Genomic DNA, 17011 nt, shown 5'->3' on the forward strand with positions numbered 1-17011 from the left:
TCTCTCTGCCCATCCCCCACTTGTGTTTTCCTTCTCTCTCAAAACAAAAACAAAAACAAAAACAAAGCTAGGTTAAGGTAGCGAGGATATTTTATTTTTAGTTTTTAGTTTTTTCCACCATGTTTTCCCATGAGACCTACTTTTTAACAGGTAAGGTGCCTAATGAAGAGAGCGGTGAAGTGAATAGGTAGGAAGGTCAAACAGAAGCAAATGGACTTCAAATCCAACCACGTAACATAGAAAAGAAACAGAGGGAGTCTCACTGGTTCAGCTTCAAGGTCAATCTCCTACAACGTAAACAGACTGTTACTGTGCCAGTTAGTCAGCTTAGCTCACTGTGTCAAAAGGAGTCAGGGACTTCTCTTTTCTTCCCTCCATTGTTCTATCTTGGTACTTGTCCAACCCTAGCCAGGAGAGCCGTGGAACCAGCCTTACAAGTGTAAAAGCAGCGCACGAAAAGACAGCAAAGGAGGAATGTCATTATATTTCAGAGGAGGAAAGAGAAATAAATGACAAATTGTGGGAGACAGAGAAGTTTGAGCAAAAATTCAGAAAGGAACTACCATTTGAGTTAAGCCTTCCACAACTGCTAGGGTTCTTCTAGATACAGAATAAAGATGTTGCGTGAAAACAGCGTCACACCCTTGCAGGACAACAGGTATGAAACTCCGTAATCCTAAAACATCAGGAGGTGTCTGGAGACAGGCAAGGCGTCTGTGCCTGGAGCGTATGGGCTGCTTAGAGAAAACGTAGATGGCAGATCTTGAATGACACGGGATCTCTTTTGACGTGTTTTGGAGTCGCAGTCGGCTTATTGTCAACCAACACTGACTCAAATACCGTAACCAAAATTGTTCCTTAGACCTAATATTTCTTAATCTGCCTAGAATACGGTTAGAACTGCCTTCCTCATACTGCAATAGCAAAAGTCCAAGACCCTAAGTTCTTGGAGTCAGTTTTTTTTTTGTAAAAGTTTCTTATGGATGTGCACTTTTGGGGCACTTCGTTTCAGATCTAACAGGTGTAGGAGAAGGAACAGGCCCATGTTTGGAATGAATTCTGGTTTAACTGGATGCACTTAGCCTTATCCTGATTCGCTTTAGAAGGTGGAACTGAATGTCACTCCAAGAGGTGGAAATGTATGTTATCAGTTATGGAAACACTTTTTTCTTGCAACACAGGTTTCTGTTCTTTGCAGGTCATTTCCTCAAGGGTGCCAAACATTTCATAGTCTCACTTTTATGTTACATCGTTTGTAATGACGCTCTTGTGTAGAATGTCTCCCTAAGTAATTTATTTCCCAAGTATCTGACACAAAATGAATTATGCTTTGGGGTTTGGGTATATTCAAAATTTTATATTAACAAGTATTATAAGTCATCATGAAAAACAGAAATTGAAATATTTAGGTCATTATTATATGTATTTGAATTTGTGTAATTCAAATTGGCATTGAATGATCAAAGTAAGTAGGTACCTATTTTTCAGAAATTTTATTGTAAACCCCCTTACAGAATAAGTCCAGGATTATTATTGTTTGATCTCCATAGAAAATGTGGCATATTTTTAAAAAGTGAACACTCCCGACATTTATCTGAATAAATATTTCCCTTTTGATGAAAAAAATCACTTATTTTTCACTAAATAATGAAAAATTTAATTACATATTTCCTACCGCCTGTGTGTGAGCCTAGAGAGAAGGGGACATAGAAGGAAAATAAAGAAGTAATGAGAAAATTAAAATAGGAAGAACACTGGAATGGCGGAAGAGTTTAGGTCCCTTCCCAAGATCCTTTGGTCATGAGATTCTGATATCAGAGTCAAGAGAATGGACTTAGGCCAATGTTCTGGAACAATCCAGTTGTGTGATAATATGAAAAATCATAGACTATGAAATATCCACAGGACTTTAGAAATCTTTTACTGTAACTTTTCTAGAGGTGAGCTAAAGCATAGAGGGGATCAATGAAGGCCACATGTATAGGCCAAGACTGGAAACCAGTCAGCTGGTCTGGGCTCCTCTCCATGGAACATCACTGTATCTTGAAATGATACTTGGTTTCCCTATGTATTTGCTTCCTCATTCATACAATGAGTAGGTTAGCCGTGAACTTCTGTAAGATTCACGACAGTTTTAGAAGAGTCAGTATTGGTTCACTTTGTGCTTCTAGATATACATCGGGCCAGGTTAGCTGTATAGATGCAGAGACCTGTGATGGAAAGTAGAGAAATTGAGAGGGAATGCATAGTCAAGAGCCAGAAAACGCCTTATTTCTGACAGGTTGTAGTTCTTTCTGGCAGATCCATTTATTGTCTGTGTCACAGTCCTCAGAAAAAATTCCTGTCGGTGAGACGTAAACACAGCTGTTTTTCTTAGTATAACCAACAATATGTAATCTGTGGAGCAAACGAAAAGCATCATTTAGTGCTTGGAATTTTCTCACATAATTCTCCTCATCCAGCCAGCGTCTCCTACAACTTTCAGGAAACAATGGGCTGCTAAATTATTGAGTATAGAGCAAGCGCACAGTCACAAACCTAATGGGGTAAACTTTTAATTTAAAGCTAATAATAAATCTCCGGCCCTTGCCAGTTTATCTTCACTGGAAAAGCATTCTCTACCAAGAAGCTTCAAACTAATATATACAAACAAACAAACAAACAAACAAACACCAAGCTTTGCAAACTGGGGCTCTCTTCTTATTCTTATTCTGTCCTTAATACATGTGAAAAGTTTCTTAACTTTACTGAGCTTCAGTTTTCTTAAATAGGACAGGACCACTTGATATTTGGGGGAGGCATTGAGATAGCACATGTGAAGGTCTGACAATGCTTCAAGTGTGCGCTCAGTAAACATATTAAGTAGACAACAGGTGATGGACATGCAGGGTCTACAGAATTTGGATCAGCTTAGAAAAGAGGCTTAGCGGGGCGCCTGGGTGGCTCAGTCGGTTAAGCGTCCGACTTCGGCTCAGGTCACGATCTCATGGTCTGTGAGTTTGAGCCCCGCGTCGGGCTCTGTGCTGACAGCTCAGAGCCTGGAGCCTGCTTCAGATTCTGTGTCTCCCTCTCTCTCTGCCCCTCCCCCGTTCATGCTCTGTCTCTCTCTGTCTCAAAAATAAATAAAAACATTTAAAAATAAAAAAAAAAAAAGAGGCTTAGTTTGTGTGGTATGGGCCAGAGGCTTCCATTTTTCCTCATTCCAAACAGAAATTGGTGAGTGTCTGCTTCAAAATGCCGTTGGTTCCAACACGCATGAGGCTTATGGAATGTATTGGGAATAGGCGGCACTAAGGTGAGGTGCCAGGATGGGATGGTTCAAGACTCTCTTAACCAATTTTAAACAAAGAGGATAGGGGTCTGTCACAGCTTTTCTTTGTTCCTTCACTGCATTTCTCCATGCAGCCCTTTCGGCCTGAGCAGCCAATCCGATTCCTTCCTAGTGTCTGACACCCTAGTCAAATTATGAACTTCTCTCAACTGGGCTATTGTCAAAGTCCGCCATGTTTTATCTCTTCTACCCATTTGATTCCTTCTTCCGCTTTACAAGATAACTTTTTAATGCTTAGATGGCCAAATCAAAGACTTTCTTTCCAAAAGATCGTCAATGGCTTCCTAGGCTTTCCTTAACCAGATCTCAGCCTGGTTCTCTACCTTATCTCATTTAATCCCTATTAATCCTGCAAAAACAATTACTATCACCCTCTATTTTTTTTTTTTTTTTTTTTTTTTTTACCTGAAAGTCAGGCTGACAGTTAAAATAAAAGCAGAATTTAATGAATACTCTTTCTACTACAACCCCATTCCTTCCAGGTTTACCTGATCACTGCCATATTTAATTAAAGCATAATTTTTATCTCAGAGTAAAATGGGATGTTCAGCTGAATTTAATCCATCCGCTTTACCTATATTTCCACTCACGGACACTTCAGTATTCTCCAATTTTATTATAAACTTCAGTAAAATAAACACACACACACTGATTTCCATTAACCCTAATTTGGGTATGAACAAAGAAAAATAAGTCAACATTAAATTTTCATTTATATGGGAATAAAGTACAGAGAGTAATCGCCAGAAAACATGTAAAAAATGAAGATAGATTTTTTTTTTTGGAATTTGTGTGGTGTGTGTGTGGTGTATGTGTGGAGTACGTATGTTATATACGTGTGGTCAGCGTATTTTGTGTGTGGCTTGTGTCGTGTATGTGTGATGTGTGTTTGACGTGTGTGTGTTGTTTTTGGTGTGTGTGTGGTATACATGTGTGGTGTGAAAGCACATTTTATCCACCAGAAAGAGTAGGCTTGCCCTTTCATAAATTTATTCTACCTCGGAACACTTAGACTTTAAAATAATTTTTTTTTAATGTTTATTTATTTTTGACAGAGAGAGACAGAGCATGAGCGGGGGAGGGGCAGAGAGAGAGGGAGACACAGAATCTGAAGCAGGCTCCAGGCTCTGAGCTGTCAGCACAGAGCCCGACGTGGGGCTCGAACTCACGGACCGCGAGATTATGACCTGAGCCGAAGTCGGACACTTAACCAACTGAGCCACCCAGGCGCCCCTAAAATAATTTTTTTGAAGAATCACCTTTAAAAAATATTTTAGAACATGTGTCAAACAACGTAAAAATTTGCTAATTAAGCCAACATATGTTTCAATGTTTAACACTTTTCCTTACACGTTTACACTATAGTTTAGATAAACTTGGACATGTTCCTGTGTTTTAAGTCTCATGTGTTTTCCTCATATTCCTCATGTTTTTTGAATGATAAAAAAGTTTTAACTCTCATTTATACAAATGTGATTGAAGTCTTCACAGACTCAAAAACTGGAACACAGGGGCGCCTGGGTGGCTCAGTCGGTTTAAGCGTCCGACTTCAGCTCAGGTCACGATCTCACAGTTTGTGGGTTTGAGCCCCGCGTCGGGCTCCGCACTGACAGCTCGGGGCCTGGGGCCTGCTTCAGATTCTGTGTCTGCCTTTCTCTGCCCCTTCCCTGCTCATGCTCTGTGTCTCTCTCTCAAAAATAAATACACATTAAAATAAGTTAAAAAATAAAGCAACACAACATCATCTCTTCTGAACAACTTATCAAAAGAAGTTCTTTACAGAAACATTATTTGAATGCATACTTTTGCTTCGGAGGAAAAAATTCTCTGCCTTTGTTACACAATTATCCATTAATTCTGTTAAAATATGTAATTTATTTGGGTAGTATCAACCCTCCTATTGAACCGATAATTTTCTTGGACAGCTTACACAAAAAATTACAATGAGACACCCAATAGAAAATAGCTAATAGATCCTTTGTGGCCTATGCCATATTCATCGCATCCCCTCAAATAATTGTCTCCTTTGCACCTCTTATTAAAATATACCGTTGACCTTTGAACATCATGGGTTTGAACTATATGCGTTCACTTCAAATGGTCTTTTGATAAATACGGTGTGTTACTGTATTTTCTAGTTTTATGGTTTTCTTAATAACATTTTCTTTTCTCTAGCTTATTGCAAGAATACAGTGTAGAATAACTATAATGTATTTAAAATATATGTTAATCGACTGTTTACGTTATCAGTAAGGCTTTCCGGCCTGTCTGAGTTCCACACTCTTGATATTTACCTTTTTTTTTTTTAATTCACTGAAAAACACTACTTAAATAATTCTGCATGCTAAAAGCCTACAGCTAGAGATTGTTTAATGCGATCCCCATCCCCCCCACCCCGCCACCAAATTATCTATTCCTTGTTTCCTAAATCTCTGTTGTAGATAAAAATATATATATATTGCTCTAAAGGGCTGATGTCTTTTCCCATATGGGACTTTCAACCAACCAGCTTCAGAATCGTTCATCTTCTAAGTCTATTCTGGACATCTTGAAAATTTCTGAGCCAAATGGAAACCACAAAACTCAGTCTTTCATAACGATTTTACGTTCTCGAAATACAAAGCTGGTATAGCGTGAATATTCAAATTGGCTTATCGAATACTCACACGTTTGGATTTAAAAATGACCCATTTATCCACTTCCATTTCTTCTCTGATAATGTTAAATTTAATCCAATCCAAAACAGAAATTCTTTTTTAGGTATCAGGCTTTGTACGTGTCTCTATAAATAAAGCAAACAAAATGGCGGAATACTGAATCTGTGTGATCTATTCATGGTTTGCATTTTTCTACTCTTTCTCTAAAACTGAGTTCAAGTCTTACCTCATCTATGATGACTTTCCTAACTCCGCATCAGAGTTGATTATTCCTTCTTTGTGATATTACTCTCTATATTTATATTGTTGCATTCATCAAATTACATTCAATTATTTCCTTATATGTCTGTTTCGTCTCTCAGATTGTGAGCTTCTTGAAGTCAAAGTTGCTACTTGTATCTGCATAGCCCCTTTGGGCTGAACCCCAAAGGCCGTGGTAAGGTTAGAAAAAAGTGCTAAGTTCTATTAAGGTATCTTATTTAATTATTTACCAATTCTTCTGGATCTTGAAAAAGCAGCAAACTGGATTCTTTTGTGGAACAGTCAGCTAGACTGTAGTTCCAAGTGTTGGAAGCGAGAGAAAAAAACAAGCATTTTTCTCGGAGTAGACGCCAATCTTTTGGGCACTTTAACAGATCTGGTTTCTCTGAAGTAAAGAGAAAGATGAAATAAATAAGTGTTATAGTTCTCTCCTGTTTCCACCCACCACAACCAATCGCACACGCACAAGTCATCATAAATGCACAAAAGTCTCTGATTATCATTGTGAGAACAATGAATGGATTTGCTATAATTCTGAGGTTTTTGACACTCTCCATTCTGATATCAAGAATTGGAAATCCATGACCAGTTGTAGGGAGCATAAATGGAATCATGGAGTGTTAGAATAGGAAAAGACCATTAAAATCATTTATGCAGCCACATCTTACTTTTTAAGGCACTGACAGAATAATTTAAGTGCACATAATCAGATGGTGTGAAGAGTCAAAACTATTCCTGAATTTTCTCAAGCTCATCAGTAGTGTTGATTCTAGTACATATCCAACAATATCAAACTTATCGAAAGGAGTTTTTACCTCAAACAACTTGTAAACTGCAAAGCAAATATAATTTATCGCCCTAAATTGATGACCAGTACTACGGAAACTTTCCAATTGCCAAAGTATATACTTGCTTACTTAGTGCAATCTGTTGGGTAACATTTTCCAGAAGGATTTTCCAGGTTGCTTAAAATTGGTGATCTGGGAGCATGTGCACCATCCACAATCATATTTTACTACAGTCATTCAACCACAGTGTCTTTATTAACGCACACTGCTTCGTGAAGCAAGATTAACCTCTTAGTAGTGAATATGATAAATATTTAGAAACTTATTTTATATTTCAGTTTTACTAATTAACCTCAGTCAAAAGTTAACTGTTTGACATGCTCACTAAAATCATCCACTGTTTCACTTAGGTGCGTATATTACTTCTTAACTTGATATTTGGCTGTTAATTCTTGAATATTCTAGCAGCAACATCTGTGTTGGGGTGGAGTGTGTCAGGTAAGTGATTCACGATCATTGGCTTCAGAATACTTATTTTGTTTCCTCTAAGTGTGGAAGTGTGACCTAGTGGTTAAGATCATCGGCTCTGAGGTCAGGCCACAGGTACAATTTCCACTGTCGCCTCTTACTTGGTGTATGACCCTAAGTGAGTTGCTTAACCCTCCCATTCCCCAGGGTTGTCAAACATAAAGTCAGAAAACTCATACTATCTGAATATATGGGTTGTTAGGAGCCTTTACTAATGTAATGTATGGTATCGGTCAAATACGAGCTGTTATTTTTAGGAACTTCCAAGCTACAAAATTACCTGTTGTTTCATTCCTGTTCTCGTGAACATCCACACCGCTTTCTTCTATTGACAAGTTTTGTCTTAAGAATATTACTAGTAAATAAGGAGAAACCAGTAAGAAGATTAAATGCTGAATGTGGCAAAATGGATATGTTATTATCACTTCGGGAAACTGTGTTATCTCAACAAGCTTGAATGTGGGTAGAATATAAAGGCAATAGCTATGTAGTAACAAAGGGTCTAGTTAGAACACAGCATACGTAAACAAACAAACAAGAAAAAACACCTAACAATGAACTTACATAGACGTTGTTACCTGTTATCTACTCTTAAGTTGTTTATACTCCTGACCAAGCTTTCTCATTTTCGGGAGGAATATAATTATGCCTACCCCATGGGAGAGATTGCCTAGTGCAATCTGGAATATAATAGGTACTGAAGAAACTGTAAATAATGGAAAATTCAAATTATCTTTGTTATTGTCATGTCTTTATTAGAGTGGTGATCTAATTTTAGTTCTGGAGCACATCTGAAATATCTGAAGCACATCTGAAGATGATCAGAACAATTAGGAACAGAAATCCAAAAAGCTGAAGTTCACAGAGTAGATTTGGGCTGAGCATTGTTAAAAGCATTGTTTTGTAATTGTTTTTCTTTCATCGGTCTTTCGCTAAGTTTGGGGGTGGCCAAATTATTTGATACTCTAATATTTGTGATAGGAACAAAATATGTATTCTGAAGCAAATGATCTTGAATCACTTACCTGAAATACTCAACCCAATCACAGTCAAGGTAAGAAGAATAACCCCAGTACAACCAAGTTTCAGAGCCAACTGATGCCAAGGTGGACCTTGACAGATGTCTGAGAAGTTAAGAAAATACACTTAGTTAACTGGTTGGGTCCATCTGGAACAAAAAGCAAAGGTGGTTTGGGTCGCATATAGACAGATTCAAGTTGGGAGCTTGGGGCAGGAAAGAACGCTTATCAGCCATATTAGAGCTCCACGAGATGGGTTCTCAGTCAGATCCACCTGAGATTTGGCTCATGAGTAAAACAGAAATATTTACGCTTGTCTTAGGTACAAAAGATTGGTGTAACAATCAAACGGGATAGATGTGAAAAGTTTCGAAAATTGCCAAGTGCTGTATGAAAATGAAGCACACGCCCTATTGTAGGAAGTAAGTCAAAGAATTTTGTCTAAAAAGGATGGCCTTCATCCAGTCAAGATATGTTAGAATGAGTTCTATGGAGGCTCTATTTTGTGCTAAGTACCATTTTAGGTTCTTGTGACACACAACAATTCTATTCTTAGACATGGATTCCTCTGCTTTATTGTTGTCTAAAGCAATTATCTCCAACTTGAATCAGAGAAGAGTGTTTTATGAGGCTGCATATTATTTTAGTATTTCGATGAATATAACATAACATGAGCTTATGTCTACAACGTTGCATAGTCTAACAGAATATCAAATACATTTGTTTTTCTCTGCAATCATATCATTTACAGTATACTGTGTCTCATGTTTATCATGTTTATCATAAATTGTGATTATGGGGGAGCCTGGGTAGCTCAGTTGGTTGAGCATCTGACTCTTGATTTCTGCTCAGGTCATGGTGTCATGGTTTGTGAGATCGAGCCCTGCATTGGGCTCTGTGCTGACAGCATGGAGCCTACTTGGGATTCTCTCTCTCTCTCTCTCTGTCTCTGCCCTTCCTTTGTTTGCAAGCACACATGCTCTTGCTCCCTCTCTCTCTCACAAAATAAATAAACATTAAAAAAAGAAATTGTGATTATATTAATTAATGAAATGGAAGCATAAATTAATCATAAGTTTATCAATATATTTTGTTCTACACATCTTTAAAACTATAAATTTCATGGGGAAAAATAATGAGAGTATTTTTTTTAAATTTTTTAATGTTCATTTATTTTTAAGAGAGAGAGAGAGAGAGAGAGAGAGTGTGAGTGGGGGAGGGTCAGAAAAAGAGGGAGAGAGAGAGAATCCCAAGCAGGCTCCGCACTGTCAGCACAGAGCCCGACATGGGCCTTGAGCTCACGAATCGCAAGATCATGATGTGAGCCAAAGTCGAACGCTGAACTGACTGAGCTACCCAGGTGCCCCTGAGAGTAATGTTCTAATAAAAAAACTTGCAGGAAAACACCAGCTCAGATTCCAAAATTGAATCAACTCTGATAGGAATTAGTCTAGTAATTCATACCTTAGTTTCTCCACTTGAAATTGTGTTTAGGTAATGCCTATACCCCTGACTTAATTATAAGACCCCTTTTGCTCTCATTTGGTTTGTAACACACACACACACACACACACACACACACACACACTCACACACACACACATGCACATATACACACATATATAACATATATATGTAATATAGCCATAACATGCATATATATACACATATATATATACACACACATATATATAATATAGCTGTAAGATATATTACAAGTTGTTTTCTAAATTATATTATTAGAGCAGAGGGCTTTTACAAGTAAAGGTTTTTTAATTTATCTAAAGCTCTGGATTTATTTATATTATCTATTCTTTTTATATTTTTTCTAATATTTCTCTATATAGACATTTATTTGTTTTGAGTCAGTTGTTAAGAATATTAGTACCAGGTTTGTTAAAATGCTATCTTTTATTCTTCTTAAATGTTCCAGAGTGACTTACAAGTCCATTTGCACTTTGTTTTTTTACACTGTCCCTGGCAATAATTTTGTGCAACCCAATTTGCAGAAAACTACTAATGGTCCCCTTAGTTAGTATGTTGACATTCATATCTTAGCTCTTTCTAAAATGTTCTCCAGTAGATGGAATTTAGAATAGCTAATGTGATCAAAGATTATGGGAAGAAACGGGTGATCGATAAGATTCAAGGTAGTGACACATAGATTATCACCTATGAGTAAGTACCCAGAGGGGACTCCTAAACTCTGGGCATACATCCGAATCTGAGAACACCAAATTTGATTAACATTGACCTAGAACTTCTAATGAAAACCACTGTGATACAGAATGGCTAAATGCAGTCAATGAACCTAAGACTGGCCCTAAAATATCACTCCTTCCGGTTGTAGATATGTATATTATTTTACCTTTATGTCTCTTTCCTTCCTCGTCCTTTTTTCCCTTGAAACTTTGCAAAATGGAGACATATAGTGACTATTTTAATATTTATTATGGAAGCACAGCAGTGGTTAGAAGCAGAGGCTTTCAAATCTAGCACATCTGTACTTGAACATGTTGCTTTGGGCAAGGTATTCTAGCTTCATAAGTGACAAATTTCCTCATTTATAAGATGTAGACTAATATCTACTTCGCAAGGTTTTTGAAAGGACTATATGAGACAATTCTTCTAAAATGCTATGCATAGTATCTGGCACATAGTAATTATTCAATAAATATTATGTTATTTTTCTTTTAATCTTTTTTAAAAACTACAAATCTTCCTCAATTTGTTCCCTATGTATATTCCTTGCATCCCCATAAACCCAGTGAAAGTTGAAAAGATAGTCATTTGAAAATAGTTTTACTATCCCTAACCTATCGAGCGTCATAGCTTAGCCTACCCTATCTTAAAAGGGCTCAGAATAATTACATTAGCCTAAGCTCGGGCAAAATCATCTAACACAAAGCTTATTTTATTTTATTTTATTTATTTATTTTTTAATTTTTTTTTTCAACGTTTATTTATTTTTTTGGGACAGAGAGAGACAGAGCATGAACGGGGGAGGGGCAGAGAGAGAGGGAGACACAGAATCGGAAACAGGCTCCAGGCTCTGAGCCATCAGCCCAGAGCCCGACGCGGGGCTCAAACTCACGGACCGCGAGATCGTGACCTGAGCTGAAGTCGGACGCTTAACCCACTGCGCCACCCAGGCGCCCCGTATTTTAGAATAAAGTATTGAAAATCTCATAATTTACGGAATAGTGTACTGAAAGTGAAAAGCTGCATGGTTGCACGGGAACAGGATGACTGTATCGGCTGTGACCTTCATGATGGTGTGGCTGATGGGGACCTGTGGTTGCCACTGCCCCGCATCACGCAATAAGATTGTGCCGCTCCTTGCTAGCCAGGGAAGAGATTGAATTCAAAATTCAAAGTATGGTTTCCATTGAAAGTGTATTGCTTTCACACCATTGGAAAGTCCAAAAATTGCAAGTTGAACCTTAGTAAGTAGGGGACCATCTGTATAGCTCAAAGGAAATTTGGAGTGACTTTTTTTTGAGAGAGAAAAGGAGAGCACACGCCTGGGAGAGGGGCAGAGAGAGAGAGAGAGAGAGAGAGAGAATCTTAAGTAGGCTCCATGCTCAGCACAAAGCCCAACATGGGGCTCAATCCCATGACCCTGGGGTCATCCCTGAGACGAAATCAAGAGTTGGATGCTTAACTGACTGAGCCACCCAGGTGCGCCTGAAGTGACTTTTAAAGATACTTCTTCATTCTTGATAAAACTTAAGGAATTGAATGGAAGGTCCTGTGCTTGGGATGCTCTTCTGTATTAAGTTCTTCTGCTGCACTATATGAGATTGAAATTAATGGAGTTACAATAACAAGTTGAAGAGGCCAAGTAAACCTTAGTTATTGGGAAATACCCACTCTGGGCTACTCTTTGGGTGTAAACAATATATTAAACCATTCTACTCCATTGCTCTAAACCTTTCAATGGCTTTCTATGGAGATTTGAATGTGGACAAGTCTATAAAGTGGTCTGCAGATCTCTATTCAATCTGGCTTCGAATGACCTCTCTAACTTCATCTCCTGTGGCTCTCCATATATACATGCTGATATTTCACCCTAATCTGCGTGCTCTCCTACAGTATGACAGGTAAGTTCTGATGTCAGGGAGGTTGCACTTGTGTGTCCAGCTTCCTAAAAGACTCTTCTCCCAGAAAGCATGACTTTGTCCCACAAGTCTTGACAGGTCTTGACTCAAATGTCTTCTTATCATCACCTCCTGTAAATATTCCATTTGATACAGTACCCCCCACCAAACTAAATTCTACTTCTATTTTTTATTCTTCTCAATTTCACTCAATATCACATGATCTTTTGGGGCATCTGGGTGGCTCAGTTGGTTAAACGTCCCATTCGGCTCAGGTCACGGTCTCGCAGTTTGTGAGTTGAAGCCCCACGTCAGGCTCTGTGCTGTCAGCTTGGACCCTGGCGCCCACTTCAGATTCTGTGTGTCTCTCTCTGCCCCTTCGCTGCTTGTTCTGTCTCTCTCAAAAATAAATAAACATTTAAAAAAAATGTTTTAAATATCACATGATCTTTTTACATATACTCAGTTATTTGTTTATTATGTCTCTTATAGTAGTATAATTGCAGTAAAGGAAAATATTTTTTCGCTATTTTGTTCCCTGTTGTAGCTTCAAAACCAATAGTTTATTTTTGAATGAACAAACAATGTCTAGAGGCATTTTACAAACACCTTACTTACTTTTCTAAGGAACCAAACCATTGGCTATAACAAAATAGGTCACAGCTCACATCTCCGTCTAGCTCGCTGACTCCTTTTGGTGCGTTCACTGTTTAACAGTTACCACAGCCTGAAGAGTTTAGCCAAGGAGCTCAGCAGTGGTTTCGCAATAATTGTAATATCAGATCAGTGTTTTTAAATTACACGTTTTGTTGGCCTTATTCTACTTTGTTTCAGATTTCCTTTCACGATGGTGAAATAGGACAAAAAATATGATCAGACTGGACAAATTTTCTGGACGCACTGATTTGGGGTCATAGTAATTTTTGAGGAAAATCTCACTGCCTTTCTCTGTATTCACTTTAGGTCATCCCTTTTAAACACCAGCCTCCTCCCTCTCCACCTTTGCTAGATCTGAATAGGGTAAGAGAAAGTCTCATTATTTCCCTAAAAAATAACTGTGGCCACACCAAACCCTGACTGTAGTTATCAAGATCCTCCAATTCCCCTTAACCCCCATAAAGAAGAGTATAGTGAAACTTATTTGGTAACCCTAAGCCTTTTTTCCCAATTTAGAACTTGATAATTTAGTAGTTTCAAACCTATACCAAATCATCTTAAAAGGCTATAGCCCAATGTTTAGCACAATATGAAATGAATATCAGGTTGGATAAAAATCCCAGTAGTACATTTGGTTAGATTTCAGAACGTCATGATAATTCCGTGCATATTTTCTGCCTAGTTTCTGGTCTTTTTTCATCCATTTCCAGGCTATTGGCATCCGTCACCTATTACCTCACATGACCGTTACCCTTTTTTTTTTTCCCACTGAAAATACTAATTCCTCTGACACAGAAAAGTGCTGATTCCAACAAGTGTCAAATAGGTTCTTTTAATGATATTCTCCAGTGTCTCATGGCTTATCTCCGTCGAAACCAGGATACATTTCAAGCATCAAGTTTCAAAGTTAGAAACTATCAGATTATAATTATGTTGAGGTCTTTGATCTTGAATATGATATTCTTCTAGAAAAAATTTTCTCCTTCTCTTTGGATAGCGAAGGATATTAATCATTGCACTTATACTTCATATTGGGGGGCAAAACACTATGGGAGGGAATGCAGTAAAACTTAGCATTAGTATTTTGGGGAAGGATTTGGAATAAGGTACGTTACCATGATAGGAAGTCTCTAAAATATTACTTTGTTCATACGTGTAAAATATTTCTTCCTGGTTTTTAACCAAGGCTCAGGAATAGGAGTGATGTTCACTCTTCACACTAATATCTTGATAAAAAAAGAAATCTACTAGGTGTGTGCTTTTCGTCACAGTTACTGTTACCTACAGGTAAGATATGCTATACCATATATATATGTATATATATATATATCCTATATATCTATATATCCTATATATCCATATATATATATATATGGTGTATATATATCCTATATATCCTATATATATAGGACTGCTGCTTATCCTCAGAGCTGTGATTTAAAACCATCAATATAAGAGAAAAATCTAACTCTGAAAGACAAACAAATGCCAAATGGAAAACAAAAGGCACTTACCCTGAGGAAGAGATGGGGGTGATGAACTTTCCAGGCAAGGACCCCTGGATAAGTTTAAATCAGCATATGTCACTTGTCTGTCCATTGCAAGCAGGAGAACGTGGCACAAAACTTGTGGGTAAGGACAGACTCCAAGTGCTATGAGTCAAGATCAGCGAAAGGAAGTGCCCAGTCTGAAATGCTTTTTTGTTTCTTTTGTATCTCCTCCCACCTACACTTTTAGCTGTGGGGTTTCTCCGTAAATTAGTGAGACAATCCACTTACTGAGTTTCCAATATACTTAGATATGTAACGTCTACTTTGCTAGTTAACTGGTCAGCTGTTTGACAAAATTTGGGGAAGATCTTGTTGTTGTTCTAATCCTCCCTTTTGAGTATCTTTCTCCAGGTCAGGACCGGCATGAGACAAATGAGACATTCATCTAGGGTGCAAATTTAAGGGACTCTCCAAAAAGATTCAGTAATCAAGAGAAATAACATTTAATGCAATGTTGTAAAAAGTAAACATTTATGCAAAAAATGGCAGGATGCCTTTCAAAAGTTCTAAATTCTTTGTGAAATATTTGTGCTGTAGATCAAGCTACGAAATATGAAAAATGGCATTGTAAATGTGGACATGGCCCCTTAATAACATAATTTAAAAAAGCAAATAGCTAAAGATCCATAGACCATGCTTAGCTTAGTTCTAAAGGCACTCGTGACTATAACAGAGTCTCCACATAAGTACAAAATTGAAATCTACCAGAATTATAGAAAGTAGAGGCCTTGAGTCTGTAGAATTTCCTTTTTTTCAAGGATTTTCAGGCATAGAACCTTAGAGCAGGATCTTAGATGCCACCAAGTCTGACATTCCCACATTGCAAATGATACGAGAGAAAACCAGGGATTTCCTCAAAGTCACTTGCTGTAATCAGAGCAGAACTGTACCAAATGTTCAGAATCACTGAACACTGGAGGTGGTCTCCCGGCTTTGATTCCCCAGAAGGAGGAAGTGGCTATTCATAGAAGAAAAGTTTTCATTCTGTGCCTGTTATAGAGACACATGCTTATTCTTTAAATGCTACGGATACTTACGAAAAAAGTAAGCATGTGTGAGAATTGAAAAGAAAGCATATGACATTTACAATCTATGCATCTTTAAGTGGATGGTGGGAAAAATAAAAAGGGTTGCTGTTTTTAGAAACATATGAAAAATATATTTTCCTGTATTATAAAAATATATCCAGCATGACTGATGGTAATATTCTGAATTTAAAAAATTTCTAAGCTATTTCTTTTTATTTCCTTGTGAGAGTTTAATTTTTAGAGTGATGCGCCAATGGTTATCCACCAATATTTAGAAGGTGGATATTTCACCTTCCCCCAAAATTCTGAAAGTCTTGAGTATAATATATCGAATCACTAAAACAAGCTTAGGTTGATAATACCATTCATTATATGCTCTCTTCAGTGATTCAATGACAATGTTCCTTAAGTATCTGACTATTTGGTAACTAGCAGTCACTTTATTTGTGCTATGATATTTGGTTTTGTCACAGACCTCATCTAAATCTTTAAAGTAAACATAATCTGCCAGGATTATGGAAGGGTATACTGGGTCACCTGTATAGAATACTGTTTCTCAAATTTTAGTGTCTATATAGGGACCACCCGAAAACTTGTTAATATTGTAGACTCTTGCCACATGTATCCTTCCTTTCCTAAGACACAGTTAGGCTAAGGTGGGGGATGTGCTAAAAAAAATCATCCCAGATTAATGAGGTGGTTCACGAACCACACACAAAGAAATAATCATGTAGCAAGTGAAAAGTGTGAGGATATTTGAGAAAGATCAACAGAGTGAACAGAAGTCTGATAATTCAGGGGATTTAAATCATGGTTTGGCATACTAGAGTTTCATTTAAATGAAGCATGACTGTGACTTTTGGAATCCACAGTAGCCAAATGAAAACTAATTTATTTGAGTGCTCCCTTCAAAGACATTTATTTCCCTTCAAGCAAAACTTGTAGAAGTCTTGTGGGCTACGAAAGAATGAACTGGCTAGAAGTAGAAACAAAGAAGAGTCTTTAGTTGTCCATACTACATATGCAACACATTGATGTTTCATTTTGTTTGCTACAGCCGTCTTCACAATCATCTATCACAAAAGACTTTTA

General features: G+C 37.6%; 1 protein-coding gene across 1 annotated transcript; it reads right to left on the bottom strand.

Moving 5' to 3' along the window:
• Positions 1 to 72: 72 nt before the first annotated feature.
• KLRB1 (killer cell lectin like receptor B1) lies at positions 73 to 15029 on the bottom strand. Its single transcript, XM_030322031.1, has 6 exons — positions 14856 to 15029; positions 8591 to 8689; positions 7846 to 7920; positions 6480 to 6634; positions 5998 to 6113; positions 73 to 2397 (listed from the first exon to the last, which is right to left on the bottom strand). Exons 1-6 carry the CDS (start codon positions 14938 to 14940, stop codon positions 2250 to 2252), a joined length of 678 nt encoding a protein of 225 aa, XP_030177891.1. The 5' UTR covers positions 14941 to 15029; the 3' UTR covers positions 73 to 2249.
• Between the last annotated feature and the right edge of the window lie 1982 nt (positions 15030 to 17011).

This window comes from Lynx canadensis, chromosome B4 (genome assembly GCF_007474595.2).
Source record: "Lynx canadensis isolate LIC74 chromosome B4, mLynCan4.pri.v2, whole genome shotgun sequence".
NCBI classification, from domain to species: Eukaryota; Metazoa; Chordata; class Mammalia; order Carnivora; family Felidae; genus Lynx; species Lynx canadensis.

Coding starts and splice junctions, on each gene's coding strand:
- KLRB1 (XM_030322031.1), bottom strand. CDS start 14,940: ATGGACAGACAAGTGACATATGCTGATTTAAACTTATCCAGGGGTCCT. Junction 7,921..8,590: donor GATTGGGTTGAGTATTTCAG/GTAAGTGATTCA, acceptor CTTATTTACTAG/TAATATTCTTAAGACAAAAC. Junction 2,398..5,997: donor TCATTTTTAAATCCAAACGT/GTGAGTATTCGA, acceptor TTTGCTCCACAG/ATTACATATTGTTGGTTATA.